Consider the following 24,676-nt stretch of genomic DNA (forward strand, 5'->3'; position numbering starts at 1 on the left):
TGGCCTACCCAGCAAAGTCCATCACTCCTCAGCCTCCTCCATTCCAAGATGTAAGCAGATAGAAAATTAAAGATGCTGGATTATAAAATGAAATGTTCTCATTTCTATCTCCAGTCAATGTATAGTTATGTGAGTTTTGTTTTGTAATGGTAAATGGATCATGTAAACTTATGTTCCCGATTCACAAATCTCCAACAGATTCTGACAATTCATTAATATCCGTGTTTTGAATTATGCTGGAAGAGTTGGGTTAGTATTTGAAGCTATGACATTGAGATGCAATATAGGTGCATAGTTTTGTACATTGGTTATGCATTTGGACAGATCACCAGTTTCAAAGCAGCTAACTTGGTAATAGCTTAAAACCAAACTTTTACTCTGCATAATCCTAAATTAATCAGTTAATGATTTCCAATAAACACATGCTGGGAAATCACATCCTAACGTTTCATTTTATTGGGTATGAAAAGCCCATTGAGTGAGCATACATCTGTAATAAATGAAATCAGACTTATTCCAAAAGATGCCCAATTTCTTAGAAAATCTTAAAAATAGTTTCAAATTAACATCTTTTAGTCTTCCATTTGTCTGCTATATACACAACTCATGTTAATCAATTGTCGTAATTGGAAATTTCAAACTAATCAAGTTCCAGTTTTGAGAGGAAGCTGATCAGTACAACCAACTCAGCAATTTGCACTCTAGATGGGGATATTTTTGCCCAGCTTTGAGTTGAGAAGAGTGACAGAAGATACAATGGCAATAAAAAGTTTGACAGCTCAGGACAGACTAAAAGTGCTGTGAAGAACACAGAATGAGCTACTAACCAAATTGAAGGCGCTACCTGAGCAAATATGATAAAACTCATTTATTTTGTGTCTTCAATGTTGCAAAAACATCCCAAGGCACTTCATGGAATTTGACAGAGCTATATGTTTATTAGGACAGGTGACCAAAAGTTTCTTCAGAGGTAGGTTTTAATGAACTTAAGAGGAAGAGGTGAAGAGTTGGTGTCTGGGCAGTTGGAGGTATGGTCACGAATGAAGTAATTTGTAATCAGGATGTGCAAGAAGCCCAAGGGCAGATATCTAGGAGAATTCTAGGGTTGAAGGATGTTAGAAATATGGAGGAGCTAGGCCATGGAGGGATTTAAGAGAATTTAAAACTGAGGAGTGGCTGGACTCAAAGTAGGTCAGACTCTGAGCACAGAGGTGATGGGTGAACAGGCCCTAGTTGAATAACTCCTGTTTTTACTAATGAGGATCTTTTGAATATAATTGCACAATACTCAAGCAGGAGGCCAGCAGCTTTTTTAGGCCTGATTTGTACAAATGTTGCAAGAGATGATTTAATTTTGATTAATACTTATCTTGATTGAACTCCATCATACAATGTATATATAGTTCAAGAAATAACTCTACAAGATAGTTTTAGGTAAACTGTCCATGGTCTACGTAGTCTTTCCATTCCAGAAATTGCTATTATAGCTCTCTGATCATTTGCTGAAGATCGCTAATACTGTACAATATACTCCGCACATGCACACATTTTGGTTTAAATTAAAACACACCTGAGACAAGGAAAATCTGACATGTTACAATTGTTTTTTTTAAACATTTAATAATTGGTTCCAAAATTGACACTCAGCTGGCATTAGTAATATAGAAATTGTTATAACGGGCCAAAATGGGACACAGCCTTGTTCACTGGACATCTTCCCTAGATATTTCATCATTTTTCAAACCTACAAAAGTACTTTGGACACCTGGGAAATGTTAAGTTTACAATTCAATGGAATACCCAGCTGTACAATTTGTAATGCTCAAGTTCCACCCCCCTCCTCTCCCCACCAAATGTTAAGATAAAAATATAACCCTTTTCTGTAACAGTGACATGTATTACATCTTGAAAAATTGTACTAAATTTTAGCAGATCTTGTGAAAGCTTAAATGAGTGGGAAGTTCAAAGAAAACAATCTCTATTTACAGTTATCTACAGACAGGTGCAGAAACAATGACTGTACTGCAACGCTGAAGCAGTTTTCAAATTTCCCTGCCTAAGGTATGACAAAGATTCCTAAGTCATTGTGACAATCATCCCACCCTACATCATTTCAGAAAGTTTGAATGTACCATTGTACCAGAATAGCAGTGCACACTGAATGGTTCAGTAGCATACATCAGGCCTGCATGGTACTCCAGTCTTTTCAGTTAAAGCCATGATATACAAACAGCTGTTTCCACTTTGAAATCAAGTACTGTGCATTACATGATGCAGTGTGTTGTGCTTTCTCCCTCCTATATTTTAGTATGCCCAAAGGGAAGGGCAGAAAAACAATTGGCTAAATAGAGGAAGATTCTTATTTAAATGTCAAGAAAATACTATATAACAATAGATTTTTAGAAATACCAATAGCATTTGTGCCAAAAGAATACCTAAAATTTTCCTAAGAAACAAAAGGTTCTGCTCACATCTGACCAAGTCTAAGCTAATTTCTAAGGACAAACACAGATAGACTAAGGTTATGATGCATTTGATTTAATCCATTTGATGAGCTGACAAATACTCAAGCATCTCATTATACATGGATGTTTTCTTTGACTTAACATTTCACCCTTACTCATTTGTGAAGAGAAAATCTTAATTCAGTTCATTTCCCAGAAACTGAGAAACTAGATTCTGAAACAATCATTGAAAAATCTGTGCAAGTATTTAGGGGCTTCACTGGGAAAGGGGCCATAAACTTACAATACTTCAGCATTGTTTTAGTAGTGTTATCTATTTGTCTACAAGTTATGCTTTTTATCTACAATATTTAACAAGTAAATCACAGGCATATTTAGTACAGTTTCAATTGAAACACCCTTTTTCTGAAAATACAGTAGTATTTGAAGGATTAGTTTCTCTGCATCATGTGTCAGGAAGCCACCTACCTACAAACAAACAAAAGTATCTACAAACCTTGTAAACAGAACTGCGTCATTTAGAACATAAATAATTCAAAATATTAACAGCCAAGTAGCAGAAATTAAAGTATCAATGAGGCAAGGCCTGAAAAACACCATCCAGAAATCAAGAAAAGCTAAATGTTCAGCTAACACACTGCTCAGGACAATTCTTAAAGTTGATTTTTCATCCTCTGTAACAGAACAGATCCTCAAAGCAAGTCATTTTTATACCAGTTTGTGTGTCACTTTGAGTTCCAAAAGCACCCTTAGTCTGGCAGAAAGCTTAAAGTATCTACATTCTTGGTGTGTCTTCTGCTGAAGTCCAAGACAAGAATATCTTGTCAATCACACAGTGTAAAAAGACCCAATTTTTCTTTCCTTCTTGTAGCTCACTAGATATAGTGTGTTAACATTCTGCTTAAACTAGAGAGACGTTTCCAGACTATGTAGTGGGCTCCCTGGGATTGTAGAGGTAGCAGACTTGCTTGTGTCGGTTGTAAGATGGATCCCACTGTCAACAGCATTGTTGTTTTCATTGAGAGATAATTTAGGTGAGGTATCACGTTTTGTTGGTGGTTCATCTTCAGCTTCACTTTCATCAATAAGAGGGATGTGAGTGTCAGAATCTTCTATTCTAAATTCTGGATGGGTCATAAAGTTGTGGATTGAGCTGCGAGATTCTGGTTTCTCTAATCCTTCATACAAGGAACTACGGAATGCATTCACCACTCTGAGCTGTAAGAAAATATGCAGAGTGTCAGTTGTTTGACAAAGTAATATAAACGGATCTGATAATGTTAAGGTATGATTTAAGCTGCATTGAGTTGAAATCCACAGTTACATAGCAACACACGTGAAATCTGTATCGTGCAGAATGCAGTGGAAGCTTGAAGAACTGGAAAAAACTTGTAAGACGTTTTAGAACAGTAAATAAATCTAGAAACAAAGCATGTCACCTTGGTGTAAGCACTTAAGCTGATGTACCATAAAATACAAACAAAGCAGTTAATGCAGCAATACTTACCAGCTCCCACGATTCAAGAACCTCACTTTCTTGGAGATCAAAAATATTTAAAAATGCAAAACAAGAGCTACAAAACAGGACCACCTCATGCGTGGGATTAGGATGCCACTGACTATGGATAAAAAGCCAAGGCTAAGATAAACATAGCATTAAGAAAATGAGACATGCGAAAATCCTAAATAGCAACCTGTGTAAATGTTCATGTATATGCCCAATGCTATTAATACCAAATTTAAACCAGCCCAACATCATGTTGAATTGTGGGGGGGGGGGGGGGGGGGGGGGTGGGGGGGTGGGGTGCAGAGAAAGAGGAGGAGGAGTGGAAGGCTAATAGATACACATGGACTTTATAGAAAGACATTTCATGCACAATATATGTTCAGTATTCTAATTGCATGAGATTTGCTACTTAAATTCTGATCGTGGACATATTGGTGATGAAAGCATGAAGTTCAACAATTTCTATTTACATAGCACTTTTAATGACAAAAATCTTAAAAGATGCTTGTATGAAGGGAAATGGAATGTTAAGCCTTTATTTCAAAGAGAATGGTGTATAAAAGCAGGAAAGTCTTGCTAAAACTACACAAGGCACTAGTTAGACCACATCTAGAATACTAGGAATGGTTTTGGTCCCCTTAAAGATATACTGGCATTGGAGGCAGTCCAGAGAAGGTTCACTAGGTTGATCCTAGGTATGGAGGGATTTTCTTCGGAGAGGTTGAGTAGGTTGGGCCATACTCATTGGAGTTAAGAACGAGAGGCAACCTTTTTGAAACATAAGATTCTTAGAGGGCTTGACAGGGTAAATGCTAAGAGGTCGTTTCCCCTTGTGGGAGTCTAGGACCAGAGGGCATATCTCAACAGTAAGGAAGCACCCATTTAAGACAGAGATGAGGAGGAATTTCTTCTGAGGGCAGTGAATCTGTGGAATTCTTACAGCAGAGGGCTGTAGAGGCTGGGTCGTTAAGTATATTTGAGGCTGAGATACAGATTTTTAATCAGTAAGGAATTCAAAGGTTATTGGGAAAAGGCAGGAAAATGGAATTGAGAATTATCAGATCAGCTATGGTCTCATTGAACGGCAGAGCAGACTTGACAGGCTGAACGGCCTACTTCTGCTCCTATATCTTATGGTTTCCTTGCGCAAAGAAAGTCCACTCTGCTACACCTGCCATTGTTCGAGTGAAATTATCTACTGGCTGAGAAGAGAGAGAGAGATTGTATTTTCTTTTAAAGTGGGAACAAAGAAACATGATTGCATGAACCTGGAATTGAAACATATTTATAAAAGCATAGTCAAGCATGTGAAAACCCAGGATTCACAGAATCTCAGTGAGGAAGAGGCCCTTTGGCCCATCGAGTCTGCACCAACACGTGAGAAACACCTGACCTCCCTACATAATCACATTTACCTGCACTTGGCCCATAACCTTGAATGTTATATGCCGAGTGCTCATCCAGGTACTTTTTAAAAGATGTGAGGCAACCCGCCTCCACCACCCTCCTAGGCAGCGCATTCCAGACCGTCAGCACCCTCTGGGTAAAAAGGTTTTTCCTCACATCCCCCCCTAAACCTCCTGCCCCTCACCTTGAACTTATGTCCCCTCATGACTGACCCTTCAACTAAGGGGAACAGCTGCTCCCTATCCATGCCCCTCAATCTTGTACACCTTGATCAGGTCGCCCCTCAGTCTTCTCTGTTCTAACGAAAACAACCAAAGTCTATCCAACTTCTCTTCATAACTTACATTTTCATTCCAGGCAACATCCTGGTGAATCTCCTCTGCACCTCCTCCAGTGCAATCACATCCTTCCTATAATGTGGCGACCAGAATTGCACACAGTACTCCAGCTATGGCCTCACCAAGTTTTTATACTTCCTTGTCAAATTACTCCTTCCAAAGTGTTTCACCTCTCACTTTTTCAGGATTAAATTCCATCTGCCACTTATCTACCCATTTGACCATTCCGTCCATATCTTCCTGTAGCCCAAGACACTCAACCTCACTGTTAACCACCCGGCCAATCTTTGTCATCCGCAAACTTACTAAGCCTACCCCTCACATAGTCATCTATGTCGTTTATATAAATGACAAATAACAGGGGATCCAATACAGATCCCTGTGGTACGCCACTGGCTTCCAGACACTAAAGCATCCTTCTGTCAACACCCTCTGTCTCCTACAGCTAAGCCAATTTTGAATCCACCTTATCAAATTACCCTGTATCCCATGTGCATTTGCCTTCTTTAAGTCCCCCATGTGGGACCTTGTCAAAGGCTTTGCTGAAATCCATGCAAACTACATCCAATGCGCTATCCTCATCTACACACCTGGTCACCTCCTCAAAAAATTCAATCAAATTTGTTAGGCATGACCTCCCTCTGACAAAGCCATGCTGACTATCCCTGATCAAACCTTGCCTCTCCAAGTGGAGATAGATTCTCCCCTTCATATGTTTCTCCAATAGTCTCCCTACCACTGACGTGAGAGACTCACTGGCCTGTAGTTCCCTGGCTTATCTCTACAACCTTTCTTAAATAGTGGAACCACATGAGCTGTTCTCCAGTCCTCTGACACCCCCCCCATGGCCAGAGAGGAATTAAAAATTTGGGTCAGAGCTCTTGCGATCTCCTCGCCTCCCTCAGCAGTCTGGGACACATCATCCAGACCTGAAGATTTGCCCACTTTTAAGCCTGCCAACACCTCCAATACCTTGTCATTCCCTATATCAATTTGCTCAAGAACCTCGCAGTCTCTCTCCCAGAGTTCGATACCTTCATCCTCATTCTTTTGGGTGAAGGCAGATGTGAAGTATTTGTTCAACACTCTGCCGATGTCCTCTGGCTCCACCCATAGATTGCCCCCTTGGTCCTTAATGGGCCCTACTCTTTCCCTGGTTATCCTCTTCCCATTGAGATATAGAATATCTTGGGATTTTCCCTACTTTTACCAGCCAGAGCTTTCTCATATCCCCTCTTTGCTCTCCTAATTGCTTTCTTAAACTCCATCCTGCACTTTCTGTACTCCACTAATGTCTCTGCTGATTTGCTTCCCTTGTACCCGCTTAAAGCCTCTCTTTTCCTTCTCATTGTATCCTGAATATCTATGGTCATCCATTGTTCTCTGGACTTGTTACTCCTTCCTATCACTAGAAGGAACATGTTCAGCCTGTACCCTCTGCATTTCCTTTTTGAATGCCCCCCACTGCTCTTCTGTAGATTTCCCCACAAGTAGCTGTTCCCAGTCTACCTTGGCCAGATCCTGCCTTATTTTACTAAAATCCACTCTCCCCCAATCCAAAACATTTTTTTTGCAACTTGTCTATTTCTTTGTCCATAGCAAGCTTAAATTGTACCATGATGTTGTGGTCGCTATCACTAAAATGCTCCCCCACCACCACCTCAGCCACTTGTCCGGCTTCATTCCCCAGAATTAGGTCCAGCACTGCACCGCCCCTTGTTGAACCCTCTACATATCGACCTAAAAGATTTTCCTGTACACATTTCAAGAAATCCACTCCATCCAAGCCCTTAACACTATGTCCATCCCAATTAATGTTGGGAAAGTTGAAATCACCTAATATAATTACCCTATTGTTATTGTTTTTACACACCTCCGCAAATTGTGCACATACTTGCTCCTCAATTTCCCACTTACTATCTAGGGGTCTATAATAAACACCTAACAATGTGGCTGCCCCTTTTTGATTCTTAAGCTTTACCCACAAAGCTTCATTCGATTCCCCCTCCAAGATATCATTTTTCCTTACTGCAGTAACTGACTCCTTAACTATGCAATGCCTCCTCCTCTTTTACCCCCTCTCCTGTCCCACCTGAAGATTTTATATCCCGGAATGTTGAGCTGCCAATCCTGCCCCTCCCTCAACCAAGTCTCTGTGATGGTTACTATATAACAATTCCACCTGTCAACCCTCACCCTTAACTCATCCATTTTACCTGTAATACTCCTGGCATTAAAATAGAGGCCATCCAGCCATGCCTTACTCCCTTGAAACTTAATGCAGCTGTACTCCCGCTGACTTGATTGTTTTACTGTATTATGATGTGTCCCTATTCTGCTAACATTGTGTCCCCTCCCCCTGCCAAGTTAGTTTAAACTCCTCCCAACAGCACTAGCAAACCCACCCGCAAGGATGTTAGTCTCACTCTGGTTCAGATGTAGACTGTCCTGCTTGTACAGGTCCCACCTTCCCCAGAAACGATTCCAGTGATCCTGGAATCTAAAACCCTCTCTCCTGTACCAACTCTTAAGCCATGTATTCATCTGTGCTATTCTCTATTTCTGAGCTTGCTAGCACATGGCACTGGGATTATTCCATAAACTATGGAACTTAAACTGTGATGACCAAAAAGCAGGGAAGTTGGTAGAGAATATTTCAAGCAAAGCTTCCTCGATTCATTCCTGATTGCAACATTATCCGCTTCCTTTGTAGCTCTTCAGATTGCCAATTTACCAAGCTACTGCAAGTGGTCTGCTCAGATGTGGTAGGAACTAGTTTGAAACAAGATAAATTCAAGGAATCTGGCAGCCAGGTTATTTTCTGGATTCCAATCCAGGCCTCAGTTAAATGAACACAAAACATGTTCAGTTTCTCTCATTTTTAAAACTGGATTGAATATTTCTGTTCACAAGTTCTAGACAGCAACCTCAGGCTTGGCCTCTACTTTTCAGTGTTAAGTACTTACGAATTATAAAATACAAGTTTAGGAAGAGAAAATTCAAGACTGATTTTTTTCCAGGTTTCAAGTGTTTTACACAGGATGGTCAATCACAAAAGTCAAGTACAATTTCACTGAACATGAAGTGTTTCTTGGACACAATAATCAATTGATGCACAGTAATGGAATATTTCAATATAGACAGGCTAGGGCAGAAGAAACAAGTAGCTAGACAACTTGAAGATGAATACAATCTAAAAATATAGTTGATCTGATTTAGCTTTGAAGTACAGCAGATCCAGAAATGTGTATAATGCAGGATGGTGTAATCTTGTCCCTTTGATCTATGGATTTTGTGCAGTGTCTCACTACAATGCTTGTGATTTAATAACTCAGGCACATGAGGCAAGGAAAGAAAACCTAATGGATGAGTTTCATAACATAAGACACGTCAAATGTTATAAAAAGTGCTCACAGAAATCCCTCTTGTCGCTGTAACAGAAATGTGTAGACCTAGAAAGAGAAGCACACACATCCACAGTCCAGCTTTCTGAATTTGATTAATTTAGTTCGAGAGAGATTAAAAAACCTATAGAGTTAATGACAAGTAGAACAATGTATTATGGATTTGACAAAAAAAGGGCACTTTATACATTGCAAATGTGAAAGAACCTCTAAATATGGGCTTATACTCAACCATTTACACAGGCACTTTTGAATCTTAATCCAAAGAAATGTAATTATATAGAAATTTGACAGGAATAGACTTTCAGCCTTCATAGGTTTTTTTTCTGCAAGTTTCACGAGTTCTCTAGCCCTCAAAAGAAAATAAAATCTGAAGACTTGGTGACCACATTTTAAGAAAAGCTGCATGAACAGACTGAAACAAATGAAGTTTGGAGGGTACTAAGGGAGAAAATGAGAAACGTTAGGCATGTGTTTCAGGAAATGTTAATGTCATGCACTAAGAAACAAACTCACACCCCACAGTAGTAGAAGCAGTAGTGGCAGCAGTAAACACTACATGTGTAGGGGTAGAAACATTTGTTACATCATGGTGCTGGCTGGCGATGGAAGGTTGCCGCCTTAGAGCTCCCTGAAAGGAAGTTCCAGTCTGGAAAGCATTCACTACATCCATCTGCAAGGAACCAGAGATTGTGACAGCTTGTTCAGAGAGAGAGAGAGCGAAAAAAAAGAATGAGAGAAAACCATCCGATCTATAATACACAAGAGCAGAGATTATAACAAAGGCAAGAGTTTACAGGATAGCAGTAGAGTTACAGTTAATAAAAAGCAAAGGCATCCGGGACAATCCTGACACAGGCCTTTTCTTCCATTATTAAAAAGTGGTTAAGTATAGCATTTATACCTGAGTCTGTATTCTGTTCAGACCTCTGAACCACAAGATCTGACCATGACGTAATTCTCTCTCTGCATGGTCAATTTCTTCAATATCCTCTTCCAACTCATCCTCTGGAATCTCTTCCTTTTGTGTGCCAAGACCAGCTTCTTTGAGAAATTTTAAGCGGCTTGTTGGAATTGTAGCAATCAGCTGTAACAGAAATACTTGTTTCAAACAGACTACTGAATTTCCCCTATACTTCAAAACACGTACGCACCATTAGACTCAACTCAAACTGTTCGTAGAAAATCAGACAACTTATTCAGAAAATCCCAAGATTAATTTATTCAATTTGCATGTATTTAAACACTAGCGTATACACCAGTTGTAAATATTATCAAATTAAAACATTTTTAGAATGGATCAAACTTTATTTTCTAAAAATACTATTACATGTCAATATTTTGTTCATTTCCTCGTCCTCCATTATCATCTTCGTTTTTACTCAGTTTCATTGCTCTGTTTGAATATTTACTTACTCAGCTTAACAGTCAGATTTACAATCTGGAGATTTGAATGCATTACCTGCTCTGAACATTAGAATTTGTGCGATTTAAACATTCACTCCCTCCAGCAGTGGCAGCAATGTGTACCATCCACAGGATACACTGCAGCAACTCACTCAGGCTCCTTTGACAGTACTCCCAATCACATGACCTCCACTACCTAGAAGGTCAGCAGGCACATGGGAACACCAGCTACAAGTTCCCCTCCAAGTCACTCACTGTCCTGACTTGGAGCTATGTTATTCCTTCACTGTCACTGGGTCAACATTCTCAAACTCCTTTTCTATCAGCACTGTGGCTATAACCAAACCACATTGACTCCAGCAGGTCATTATTACCTTCTCAAATTCAATTAGAGGTGGACAATAAATGCTGGCCTTGCCAGTGTGCCAACATCCCATGAACAAAAGAAAAATTGGTTCAACTGAAACTTTGAAGTAATGAACATAAATCACAAAGTTCACAGAACCATCACTTTAAGCTGGTACATGGATTTCCGATTGGACATATAATTTAAAGCTAAGCAATTTATATTTAGGCATTTCACTGGGCTAATTTGTAACAAGGTGCATCACAACTTGCTGTATTCTAAGATCAATTATTGCAAATTTTGTGAGCATCACAATCTTTAATGGTTAAAGCACTTAGCCAATCTGAGGTTACTATTATTACCAATCTAACATTGAAATAATTAGTTACAGAATACCAGAGAAGAAAAATCCATACAAATAGATGCCTAGGCCTTGTAAAGTGGCCCCCTCAAGGCTTGAAGTGAAATTAAGACTCAAACAACAGCAAAGCTTAAATGAAATGCCCTAAAAGTCATAGCACAATCTCACCCAGGTATTTCATACTGACCAAGCCAACTATTATAATGCCTTTTATTTAGTTTCACTTTGACAAAAGGCAGGATAAGGACAAGGAATGTTGTACTGTTACCCCAAATGCTATAAGCCACATGAACTATTCTTTCAATGGGAACTTTTATTACTCATTCATGGGATGTGGGCACCATTTATTGCCCATCCCCAATTGCCCTCGAGGAGGTGGTGGTGAGCTGCCTTCTTGAACTGCAGTCTATGTGGTGTAACTCTTGAGTACAAACACGTTTCCATCTGTTCCTATTCAGATGAAGTTACATTGTTTCATAGTTTGCCATTGTGAGATTTGAACTCTTGATCTTGGGGTTACAAGCCCAGTACCATAACCACTTGGCTATTTAGGCCAAGCCGACATGTGAGGTACACCCACAGTGCTGTTTCGGGGCGGGGGGTGGCAGGGAGTTTCGGGATTTTGACCCAGCAACAGAGGAATGGTGATATATTTCCAGGTTAGGATGGTGTGTGGCTTGGAGGGGAACCTGTAGGTGGTGCTCCCATGTATCTGCTGCCCTTGACCTTCTAGTTGGTAGTGGTCATGGGTTTGGAAGATACTGGCTTAGGAGACTAGTCGAGTTCCTGCAGTACATCTTGCAGGTGGTACACACTGCTGCTACTGTGCGTCAGTGGCGGAGGAAGTGAAGGTTTGTGGATGAGGTGCCAATCAAGCAGGCTTCTTTCTCTTATTTTTTGATTCATTCATGGGATGTGGGCTTCGCTGGCTGGGCCAGCATTTATTGCCCATAACCACTTGCCATTGAGAAGGTGGTGGTGAGCTGCCTTCTTGAACCGCTGCAGTCAATGTGTTGTAGGTACACCCACAGTGCTGTTAAGGAGGAAGTTCCAGGATTTTGACCCAGTGACAATGAAGGAACTGCGATATATTTCCAAGTCAGGATGGTGAGTGACTTGGAGGGGAACTTCCAGGTGGTGGTGTTCCCATCTAACTGCTACCCTTGACCACTAACATCTAGAAGGAATTGGGTTTGGAATGTGCTGTCTAAGGAGCCTTGGTGAATTCCTGCAGTGTGTCTTGTAGATGGTAGACACTGCTGCTATTGTGCGTCGGTGGTGGAGGGAGTGATTGTTTGTGGATGTGGTACCAATCAAGTGGACTGCTTTGTCCTGGATGGTGTCCAGCTTCTTAAGTGATGTGGGAGCTGCACTCATCCAGACAAGTGGGGAATATTCCATCACATTCCTGAATTGTGCCTTGTAGATGGTGGACAGGCTTTGAGGAGTCAGGTGGTGAGTTACTCGTCACACAATTCCTAGCCTCTGGCCTGCTTTTGTAGCCACAGTATTTAAATGGCTAGTCCAGTTCAGTTTCTGGTCAATAGTAACCCTCAGGATGTTGATAGTTGGGGATTCAGTGATGGTAATGCCTTTGAATTTATGGGTCGATAGTTGGATTCTCTCTTGTTGGAGATGGCCATTGCCTGACAATTGCGTGGCCGAAATTTTACCTGCCATTTGTCAGTCCAAGCCTGGATATTGTCCAATACTTGCTGCATTTGGACAGACTGCTTCAGTATCTGAGTCATGAATGGTGAACGTTGTGCAATTATCAGCGAATATCCCCACTTCTGACCTTATGATGGAAAGGTGGTCATTGATGAAGCAGTGGAAGATGGTTAGGCCTAGGATACTACCCTGAGGAACTCCTGCAGCGATGTCCTGGAGCTGAGATGACTAACCAACAACCACAACCATCTTCCTTTGTGCCTGGTATGACTCCAACCAGCAGAGAGCTTTCCTCCCGATTCCCATTGACTCCAGTTTTGCTAGGGCTCCTTGATGCCACACTCGGTCAAATGCTGCCTTGAGGTCAAGAGCAGTCACTCACTTCATTTCGGTAGTTCAAGTCTTTTGTCCATGTTTGAACCAAGGTTGTAATGAGGTCAGGAGCTCAGTGGCCCTCACGGAATCCAAACTGGGCGTCAGTGAGCAGGTTATTGAAAGGCAAGTGCCACTTGAAAGTACTGTTGAAGACCCCTTCCATATTTTACTGATGATCGAGAGTAGACTGATAGGGTGGTAATTGGCCGGGTTGAATTTGTCCTGCTTTTTGTGTAAAGGACATACCTGGGCATAGCTGGGTAGATGCCAGTGTTGTAGCTATACTGGAACAGCTTGGCTAGGCACGCATCAAGTTCTGGAGCACAAGTCTTCAGTACTATTGCTGGAATACTGTCAGGGCCCACAGCCTTTGCAGTATCCAGTGCCTTCAGCCCTTTCTAGATATTAAGTGGAGTGAATCGAATTGGCTGAAGACTGGCATCTGTGATGCTGGGAGCCTCCGGAGAAGGCTGAGATGGATCATCCACTCGGCAATTCTGGCTGAAGATTGTTGCGAATGCTTCAGCCTCATCTTTTTCACTGTTGCTCTGGGCTCCTCCATCATTGAGGGTGGGGATATTTGTGGAGCCTCCTCCTCCTCCAGTGAGTTATTTAATTGTCCACCACCATTCACAACTAGATGTGGCAGGATTGCAGAGCTTAGATCTGATCCATTGGTTGTGGGACCTCTTAGCTCTATCACTTGCTGCTTATGCTGTTTGGCACACAAGTCGTTTTATAGGTTCACCAGGTTGACCCTTCACTTTTAGGTATGCTTGGTGCTACTCCTGTCATGCCCTCCTCCACTTTTTATTGAACCAGGGTTGATCCCCTGGCTTGATGGTAATGGTAGAGTGGGGGACATGCTGGGCCACGAGGTTACAGACTGTGAGTACAATTCTGTTGCTGCTGATGGTCCACAGCGCCTCATGGATGCCCAGTCTTGAGTTGCTACATCTGTGCGAAATCTATCCCATTTAGCTCAGTGGTACAACACGATGGAAGGTATCCTCAATGTGAAGGTGGAACTTCATCTCTCCACAATGACTGTGCAGTGGTCACTCCTACCAATACTGTCATGGATAGATGCATCTGCGGCAGGCAGGTTGGTGAGGATGAGGTCAAGTACGCTTTTCCCTCGTTAGTTCCCTCACCACCTGCCACAGACCCAGTCTAGCAGCTATGTCATTTAGGACTTGGCCAGTTCAGTCAGTAGTGGTCCTACCGAGCCACTCTTGGTGATGGCCATTGAAGTCCCCCAGCCAGAGTACATTCTGTGCCCTTGCCACCCTCAATGCTTCCTCCAAGTAGTGTTCAACATGGAGGAGCACTGATTCATCAGCTGAGGGAGCGCAGTACATGGTAATCAGGAGGTTTCCTTGCCCATGTTTGACCTGATGCCATGAGACTTCATGGGGTCCAGAGTCGATGTTGAGGACTTCCAGAGCAACTCCCTCCAAACTGTATACCACTGTGCCACCACCTCTGCTGGGTCCGTCCTTCCAATGGGACAGGACATATCCAGGGATCTTGATGGAGGAGTCTGGAACATTATCTGTAAGGTATGATTCCGTGAGGATGACTATGTCAGGCTGTTGCTTGACTAGTCTGTGAGACAGCTCTCCCAATTTTGGCCCTAATCCCCAGATGTTTGTATTTTTGTAGTGGTTTGTTACAATTGAGTGGCTTGCTCGGCCATTTCAGAGGGCATTTAAGAGTCAACCACACTGTTGAGGGTCTGGAATCACATGTAGGCCAGACCAGGTAAGGAAGACAGATTTCCTTCCTTAAAGGGAACAATCGACAATGGTTTCTTGGACTTTTAAATTCCAGATTTTTTATTGAATTCAAATTCTACCTGCCGTGGCAGGTTTCAAACCCAGAGCATTATCTTGGACCTCTGGATTACTAGTCCAGCGACAATACTGCTACATCATCGCCTCCCCAGTCCTGGATGGTGTCAAGCTTCTTCAGTGTTGTTGGAGCTGCACTCATCAGGTAAGGGGAGAGTATTCCATCAAACTCCTGACGTGCCTTAGATTGGAGGACAGGCTTTGGGGAGTCAGGAGGGGAGTTACTCGCCGTAGGACTCCTAGCCTCTGACCTGCTCTTGTAGCCACAGTATTTATATGGCTAGTGCAGTTTATTTTCTGGTCAATAGTAACCCCCAGGATGTTGACTGGCTTATGCTAGCGTTATGTTGCAAACAAAGCTTAAGTTTCTCTGCTCCTATATGAAATGCAAGACAAGTTTTCCAAACCAAGATGCTTACCTGTCCCCATAGTAGTGTTCCCATTCCTAGAAAAATACACCATAACCACTGATCAGCTGTTAGCTCAGTGCAGCTAAATGGCTTCCCGCCAAATTGAACAATAACGATCTAAAGAAAACACAATTTAAATTGTAGAGATTGCAACCAGTCCAATATTGAAAGGCAAATGCTACTTTAAAGGATTAGCATATCAAAACTGGGTCACTTACCTGTATTAAAAATGTTCCCAGTACAATACTACAAAATATCAGATTGTTGAAAATTCCATCAAAAACGTTCCTTTCACCATGAATTTTTCGAGCATTCACTTCATTAAACAACTGCATCATGACAAATGTATTAAATACAATTGTGTAGTGTTCTGAAGGGGGGGCATGAAGAGGAGCATTTCGTCCACAGTCAATATCAAATATTTTTTCACCTGAATCAATTAAAAAATTACATTTGAAAAACCACATTACTCCAGTGCGAATACAAAATGGTTAGAAATTACTATTTGCAATTCTCAGTTAACAAGAAATCATTTAGCTTTGAGGAATCTTCCTACAGACTGGCTATAATCAGACAGAGCTTTCCTTTCGTTCTGTCAAGTGATTGGCCACAGTAAGCTTACTTTGTATGCACTACTGTGAAGCCCAGTTTTATCAAATGGAGAAAGCAAATAAGCAGCATCATTCATCCTGAGTTCGTTGTTACCAATTTCTCACCCACAGTCTCAGCATGTCCAATTCCTCCTGAATTTGTGCACAGTGCTCTCAACATGTACCATTATTCCTATTTTTCAAAATTTTAAATACTTTTGAGCCAACTCCCATTCCATTCAACCAATGTTGGCAAGAGTGGCCTCTAATTTAAATGCCTTTTGAAAATCCAAATATATATCCCTGTCTACCCTGCTTGTTACTGTGTCAATAAGCTGTCAAATATGATTACCCTTCCATAAAATTGCTGGCTTGTCTAAATCATATTCTCCCCCCCAAGTGCCTGTTACCACATCTAGAATAGTAGCTCCCATCAGTTACTTCACTATAGATATTGGGTTAACTAGCCTTTCGCTCCCATTTTCAATCTCTTTGTGAATAGCTGGGTTATGATTGCTTCCAGCCTACAGGAAGCATTCTAGAATTTTGGAAGATCAAAACCAATGCACCCACTAGCTCAATGGAGCTAATTCTTAAACCCCTGATGTGGGCCATCAGTTCCAGCAGGTTTGTCAGCTTTTAGTCCCATTAAGTCCAATCTCAGCACGAATCAGGCATTTATATCCTAAAGGCAATTAAGTTAGATTTTTAAAAAGCTTAATGTTAAGTATAAACTAAGCTCAAATTAAAGCAGATTGCATTATTTGTAATCCCAAATATAATATTTTTCCAATCAAAACTCTAAATTTACTGTTAAGTATAAGCCACTGACACCAACAAAGGTTTATTAAAAAATCTAAAGCTATTAAGAGGGTTAAAACCCTCTGCTTACCAGCAAACAAGAGTGTAAAAACAACAACAAGTTGGTAGACAGCATGGCCCAAAATATTCTTCATCATTGTACGAGAGATGAGCGGTTTATTTCTGCCATAAGGTTTCCTTAGCAGAAGTGCTTCTGTGGGCGGTTCAGTGGCTAAAGCAAGTGATGCAAAGGTGTCCATGATCAGATTTACCCAAAGCATTTGCACAGCCTTCAACGGAGAATCCTAAAATCCAATTTTTTAAATATTTAAAAATCATAACTGAACCAGTTCAATTCACATTACATATTGTAGTGTTGAGAATTTTTAATCAGCAAACATTTCACAGTTCTGCATTAAATCAAGATAATCAAAGAAATTGAGAAATATTTAGTTCCTATACACAAATTCAATCAGCAAACCCACAGGATCAGGTTCCCTTGTGGTATGTTTCACTTCCCATTTGAAGAACAAAAATTCTACAAGGATGGATACAAGACAGGAAATTTCCTTCAAAGCATTAATTAGTGTGATGCAAAATGAGATTCACACTTAGAACCTCCAATCCTCCCAGAAATGCACCTGCACACAGTGGCAGAATGATTGGAGTATGTGGAGGGTGCTTGATTTCAACTAACTTCATGGAGAGCCCAGGAAAATTCTGACAACGCACTGGACATTCACACAAGTAAAACTTCAAAGAACATTTCTGGAAGGATTAAGTTTATTGAAAGACTGTACCAGTTGAATATCCTCTATCTGTAAATCCAAACACTGGATGCGCCGACCTCGCGGACCCTCACCTACAGGCACCATCACAGATGGCACCACAGGTGGAAGCTTATTACAGGTGCCCTGTATTTAATATTCATTGGAACATCTTACTTTTCTTGCCATTTTCTCTACTTTAAACCAAACTCTAGCAAGGCTTTGGCCATTATAATACAATTAGGCCTAGACATAAATGTGGTATCCAGAAACCAAAAAGTTATCTAAAATCCAAAATGCATTCAACCCCAAAGGTTTCAGATAGAGGATACTCAACCTGTCCTTTACTCCCTGTGGCAGCCTTGCAGATTCTCTGAAAAAACATTTAAGATTGGCCAAGGAGAGTGGCTTATGACCAAAGCAGTTGACTGGCCTAATTAGTTCTATTATATAATATCAGAAAATGTCTCAGAGTACCCTTCCTAGTACTTTTTCTTCACTGTGTAGCTCCCAAGGCTACTATCAAAGCAGTAAATGGCAGTGTACTAAGGTGACAAACCAAAGTCCACTATCTAAACAAATTCATGAGCCCTCTACATCAAGTTCATTGTTGAATTGAGCTAGTTATGCATCCTTAGCCTCTACTTTCCGGTTCCAACATGCCACTTCAGTTTGTTTTGCCATCATCATTCATGAAACCAGAATGCAGTCCATGTCCAAATGCAGCAAGACCTGGACAATATCCAGGCTTGGGCTGACAAGTGGCAATTAACATTCACGCCACACAAGTGTCAGGCAATGACCATCTCCAACAAGAGAGAATCCAACCAGTGCCCATTGTTGTTCAATGGCATTACCATTACTGAATCCTCCACAATCAATATCCTTGTTGATTGGGGGGGGGGGGGGGAGGTGGTTACCATTAAACAGAAACTGAACTGGACTAGCCATTTAAATACTGTGGCTACAAGAGCAGGTCAGAGGCTAGGAATTGTGCGACAAGTAACTCACTTCCGGACTCCAAAGCCTGTCCACCATCGACAAGGCACATGTCAGGTGTGTGAGGGAATACTCCCCGCTTGCCTGGATGAGTGTAGCTCCAACAACACAAGCAGCTTGATACCATCCAGGACAAAGCAGCCTGCTTGATTGGCATCACATTCACAAACATTCACTCCTCCACCACCAACACACAGTAGCAGCAGTGTACACCATCTACAAGATGTACTACAGGAATTCACCAAGGTTCCTTCGACAGCACCTTCCAAACCCATGACCACTACCAGCTAGAAGGACAAGAGCAGCAGATAGATGGGAACACCACCACCTGGAAGTTCCCCTCCAAGTCATTCGCCATCCTGACTTGGAATTATAATCACCGTTCCTTCACACAGTCACTGAGTCAAAATCCTGGAACTTGCTTCCTAACAGAACTGTGGGTTTACCTACATCACATGGACTGCAGCGGTTCAAGAAGGTAGCTCACCACCTTCTCAAGGACAACTAGGAATGGGCAATAAATGCTGGCCCAGACAGTGAAGCCCACATCCCATGAATTACTAAAGAAAGGGCTCAATTGATTTTGCATGAACAGAATTTTTATCATTCATTCATGGGATGAAGGCATCACTGGCTAGGCCAGCATTTATTACCCATCCCTAATTGCCCTTGTTTAGAGGGCATTTAAGAGTCAACCACATTGCTGTGGGTCTGGAGTCACATGCATGCCAGACCAAGTAACCTAAATCAGATGGGTTTTTATGACAATGGACCATGGTTTTATGGTTATTAGACTTTTAATTCTAGATTTTTATTGAATTCAATTTAACCATCTGGGTCCTCGGAGCATTACCCTGGGTCTCTGGATTACCAGTCCAGTGACAATACCACTACCTCCCCTATAACTGCTAAAGGGAACTGGATCCAATTTACTATAGGATGAATCCTAGTCTTAGGATACATTTTATAGTCACCTTAGAACAAGCCCATAAGCTTTTCCATCACTTTTCCTAGTCATACAATGTTCATCATTCAAATGGATGATCCCTACTCAAGGACCTGGATAGTTAGTAGCCAAGCCACCAAGATTTGTCCAGTTAAGACTCAAGGACCAGCCTGACAAAGATCAGTAAGAGCACAATGCTCAAGGAGCAAGAACTTGCACAGCCAGTGTAAGATCAGAATAGCCACAATGTACAGTTTTCCCTAGGGTACAAAGGATGAATAGGAATATTAAAATATATAGAAATGTGTTCCCAGAAATGGGACAGATTCAAGTGCTCTTGCAAAAACAGCTTGCACTTGAAGGATGCGTTTTATTTTAAGGTCCTCCTTCATCCGTACACCGACATTATGGAGGGAAAATCACCACGTAAGGCAGATTTAAAAGGATTATGAAATCCAAGGGAAACTGCTGTAATAGTTAGGGCTATCAAGCGCAAATTCAAACTTGTAGCCCTACGGTTTCTGCGCAAGCAACCTGTAATATACTTTTGATAATTTTTAAGTTGAGCCTCGGAAGTGAAACCAATACATATACATGCTGGTGGTTTGGGCAGACAAGTGGCAGATGAATTTCAATGCACAAAAGTGAGGGGTGATTCATTTTGGCAGGAAGAATAGGGATAGTATAAAATAATGGGAGACACTCTAAAGGAATAGAAGGACCTCAGTGTATATGCACACAAGTCACATGTTGAGAGAGCAGTTAATAAAACATAGTATCTTAGGCTTTTCTAATAGAAACATTGAGTACAAGAGTAAGGAGGTTATGTTGAACTTGTATATGACACTAGTTAGACCTAGGACATCCTGTTCTAGGTGCCATACTTGAGGAAGGATGTGAAGGCATTTGGAGAGACTACAGAGGAGATTCATGAGAATGATTCCAGGGAAGAATTGTAGCTATGGAGGATAGGTTGGAGGTCTATTTTCCTTCAGAAAAAGTGGGTGAGAGGAGACATGATGGATGTATTCAAGATCCTGAGGGGTATGGACAGGGTAAATGTGAGAAACTGCTCGCACTCAAGGCAGCATCAAGAACTAGAGGGCACAGGTTCAAAATAATTGGCAAAAGGAGTAAAGTGAGGAAAATTTTTTTCACCCAGAGGGTGGCTGGAGTCTGAAACAAACTTCCTGAGAGGGTGGTCTCGGCAGGTTCAATCAATGGATTCAAAAAGGAATTGGATAGCTATCTGAAAGAAAAGAATGTGCATGGTTATGGGAGTAAGTCATGGGAGTGGAGTAGTAGGATGCTCTTTCAGAGTCAGTGCAGACTCAATGGGCTGAATGGCCTCCTCCTGCACTGTAAATATTCTGCAAATCAGAATGGCTTCCTTCTCTGCTGCTGTAACCATTCATGACAGTTCTCTGCAAAAGCAATTTAGCTGGTCCCATGCTCCCACCCTTTCCCCATAGCCCTGCAAATTGTGTGTCAGGGCTTATCCAATTCACTTTTGAAAGCTGTAATTGAACGGTTCTCCATCATACATTCAAGCAATGCGTTTCAGATCCGAACCATTTGGTTAATTTTTTTTCTTGTTATCTTTGGTTCTTTTGCTGATTGTAGTGTTCTCTCCCTGGTTCTCGACTGTTCTGACAACATCAACAGTTTATCTTTCTACTTTGTCTAGAGCCCTCTTCTTTAGAAGCCTTAGAACAAATCTCCTTTGCGCCATATCTTCAAGGAGCAACCTCAGCTTCTCAAAAAATCTACAAAACACACATCTTTAGCCATTCTTTTCTACAGCCTCTCTAAACCTTTATATCTTCCTAAAGTGTCATTCTCAAAGTTAATTGTACCAAATGCTCCAGTTGAAATGGAACCATTTTTTAAAAAATGGATTCATTATAAGCTCTTTGTTTTTGTACTCTACACCTCTTTTTCAAGCCCAAGATCCCAATAAGGGATCATCTGGGATTTGAACCTGGCACTACATGTGCATTTCAATAACTAACCCCATAGCGCAAATCATATCCCGATGACCAATGAGCCAGCTGTGAAATGTCAAACTGGAAAACCCCACATATTAAATTCTATTGATTAACATTGCTGGATGAGTCCTCCACATTTAGCATTAATGTTAACTAAAGAAACTCTCAAGTTTTAAACCCTTTACCATTCACACCCACTCAAGACTTTAATAAACTCAAAGGGACCATTTCCAAAGGAACAGGTCTTTTGATAAGTATGAATACAGGCATGATATTACAAACTTTAAAGCTATACTTTTTTAAAAAGTGAGCACCAAGAGCTGTTTAAGATGGCTGTAGCATATCATGTTACTTGGCAGTATGCAGCTCCAGAGAGTCCTGAAATTCAAGCAAATAACTTAACAGATAATGAACAATCACTGCCACGTGTGAAATTCACACATCCTCTTTGTTAAGGAAGGACAGTCAAAAGAAAGGACCATGGATAATAGAGACATTGAAGCTGAATGAATATGAAATAGATCTCCTGGAAAAACTTAGCAGGTCTGGCAGCATCGGCGGAGAAGAAAAGAGTTGACGTTTCGAGTCCTCATGACCTTCGATTAGTTCTGTCGAAGGGTCATGAGGACTCGAAACGTCAACTCTTTTCTTCTCCGCCGATGCTGCCAGACCTGCTGAGTTTTTCCAGGTAATTCTGTTTTTGTTTTGGATTTCCAGCATCCGCAGTTTTTTTGTTTTTATGAAATAGATCTCAACTTTTCATGATAGCTCCTCATCCCAAATACAAAGACCTTGGCTATCTGAAACTCATTGTGAAAAGCCATAACAGGAAATTTTTTTTTATATAACATTTCTACTTTTTAGCTCTGAAGGAGTCATATGGGCTCGAAACATTAACTGTTCCTCTCTCCAGATGCTGCCAGACCTGAGTTTTTCTAGCATTTTCTGTTTTCATTTCAGATCTCCAGCATCCACAGTATTTTGCTTTTATCACAGGATTTTTATTGGTCTACCACCACCTTATTTGAAAAAGGTCTTTGGACTTCTCACAGCACACATGGGTAAGGCAACCACATTTGCTACCTGCTTTTAAAAATTTGATGAAAGCGGGTCAAAAACATGAGACTGAAATAATTCAGCTTGTAATTTTATGTTTTTTTTCCTTCATCTGTATCAAGTGTGTGTGTGTGTGTGTGAGTGAAACATTGAGTTTAAATCTCTGGGGCAAGTGTGGGCTAATAAATAATTTTTTTTAAATTCACAAAAGCTTGCAGCTGGAAATCATTTAAATGGAGATAACTCACTGCAAGGGTGAGAAAACACACTAACCTCATCTTAAAACACTGATCATGAACAATAAAACAAACTGAGACAGAGTCAATGGAGCAAAGCATAGACAAAGGAAAGAAACAAGGATAGATGAGAAAAGCTCCATTATCCTCTGACCAGATCAAGTAATTGTCAAGGTCATTCCTGTGACTCAGTAATTGTAGGTCAGAAATACAGGTGTAAATGTAGTCTCTAAAAAAAACAAGAAGCCACTGCAAACTATGTTTTAGCCATATCACTACTCTTAAAAACACATCTCTAGGAACTCCAACAAATCAGACGGGAAAGTCAATACGCATTTGAGAGAAGTTATATCATATTTCAAGCATCTAGATTCCGTATTTGGAGAAGGATAATCTCCAAAAATAGCACAGCATCAATGGAATTATTGCAATGTCCCCGTCAGAAACCTTGTTTTTCCAGAAGCCATTATAGAATTGCCCCTCGGCTCTTAGACAGTATGTATAAAGATTCACCAGCACGGTACAAAAATATTAGAAGCTTCATTGGGAGGAGAAAACTCAAGACAAGCTATTTCTACTATGAGTGAGAAGACTGATATAAAAAGTTTAACAATGTTGGTAAGCAGAAAGAAAACATTTATTTCCTTTAGTTAAGTATTCTGTGACTAGGGGTCATGAATTCAAAATGGTGAAGGGAGTTAGGAGAAATTTCTTAAGGTACAAAATTGCTGGAAAGCTTTGGTACTGTGAATGGGAGACACAGAGACCACTGCATATTGTAAGGGAGAAGTAATTAAATGTTTAGATCAAGAGAGGCCTGGAGAGCAGTGCAATGAGATGAATGTTGGACTGCTCAAGCAACCAGTTGGCTCATACACAATTGACTGAAAGTTATAATTTTTTGTTCAACATTACCCCAGAAACATGATACCTGGTCTCTGACCACCTAAAATAAGAGCAAACATACAAGTTACAGTCTACATTCATGAAGGACTACAAAATGAAACACTAACTTTTGAGTTTGGTTTTGTGGATTGAACCTAATTGCATAATTAGGAAGTTTACTAGTCTAGGTAGACAATTACTCAGAGGACAATTGGGTCAGATTAGCAGAGCAACTTTCTGGCTGGGTCGTCTTATCGTATCCACGGACAGTCTATACATGGCCCAGCCATAACTGGACACATTTTTGTGCCTTGTTGTTGAATTTGGCAAGATCTGCAACAGTGCAGGGTTCCTCTAGTGATAGGCATTGCAGGAGATGTTGCATAGTCTGTGGCAGTTCCACATTCACAAGTTGTCGGGCTGGTTGTATATCCCCATTTGCTTAGTGACACCTTTGAACGACCTACACCAGTCCTAAGTCTGTTAAGGCACTTCCAGGTTGCCCAGTTGCAATTAGCTCCTGGGGGAAGGCTTTCATCCAGTAGAATTTCCATCGTTGGGGGTAGTTCAAGACTGGCGAGCCGGTCTTTCCACAAGGCTACGTGGGCTTCAGATGGGGTTGATTGTAATGGAACAACACGGCTCATGAAGCTCTTCCTTGACTTTAGGCGGCTGGGTGTAGGTGTATGACCATGTAGAGGGTGCCTCTCATCTGATGTTTGACGGAGTCGCACTTTCTTGCTGGCTACCGTTTTTCTTATATCAGGGGGAGCGATACCCGCCAGGATATATAGGCTGTTGGTATTTGTTGGTTTTAAACACCCTGGCTGGGTGTAACCTAGTTACAATTTGTTTTGCGTGGCT

The 24,676-nt window shown here is 41.1% G+C and overlaps 1 protein-coding gene across 10 annotated transcripts in view; it reads right to left on the reverse strand.

Moving 5' to 3' along the window:
- Positions 1 to 2,522: 2,522 nt before the first annotated feature.
- Positions 2,523 to 24,676, reverse strand: part of LOC121293223 (plasma membrane calcium-transporting ATPase 1-like) — a 107,464-nt gene continuing 85,310 nt past the window's right edge. For 9 of the 10 annotated variants that reach the window (XM_041216060.1, XM_041216067.1, XM_041216059.1 and 6 more), the window contains 6 exons: positions 17,027 to 17,240; positions 15,763 to 15,974; positions 15,554 to 15,661; positions 10,026 to 10,208; positions 9,708 to 9,794; positions 2,523 to 3,683 (listed from right to left, as the gene is read on the reverse strand). In XM_041216060.1, the coding sequence (XP_041071994.1) occupies positions 3,372 to 3,683; positions 9,708 to 9,794; positions 10,026 to 10,208; positions 15,554 to 15,661; positions 15,763 to 15,974; positions 17,027 to 17,240 (1,116 nt within the window). In that variant the 3' untranslated portion in view covers positions 2,523 to 3,371. The remainder of the gene's footprint in view (positions 3,684 to 9,707; positions 9,795 to 10,025; positions 10,209 to 15,553; positions 15,662 to 15,762; positions 15,975 to 17,026; positions 17,241 to 24,676) is intronic. The other variant, XM_041216069.1, reaches the window with a different exon arrangement.

This window comes from Carcharodon carcharias, chromosome 21, assembly GCF_017639515.1.
Source record: "Carcharodon carcharias isolate sCarCar2 chromosome 21, sCarCar2.pri, whole genome shotgun sequence".
Lineage (NCBI taxonomy): Eukaryota > Metazoa > Chordata > Chondrichthyes > Lamniformes > Lamnidae > Carcharodon > Carcharodon carcharias.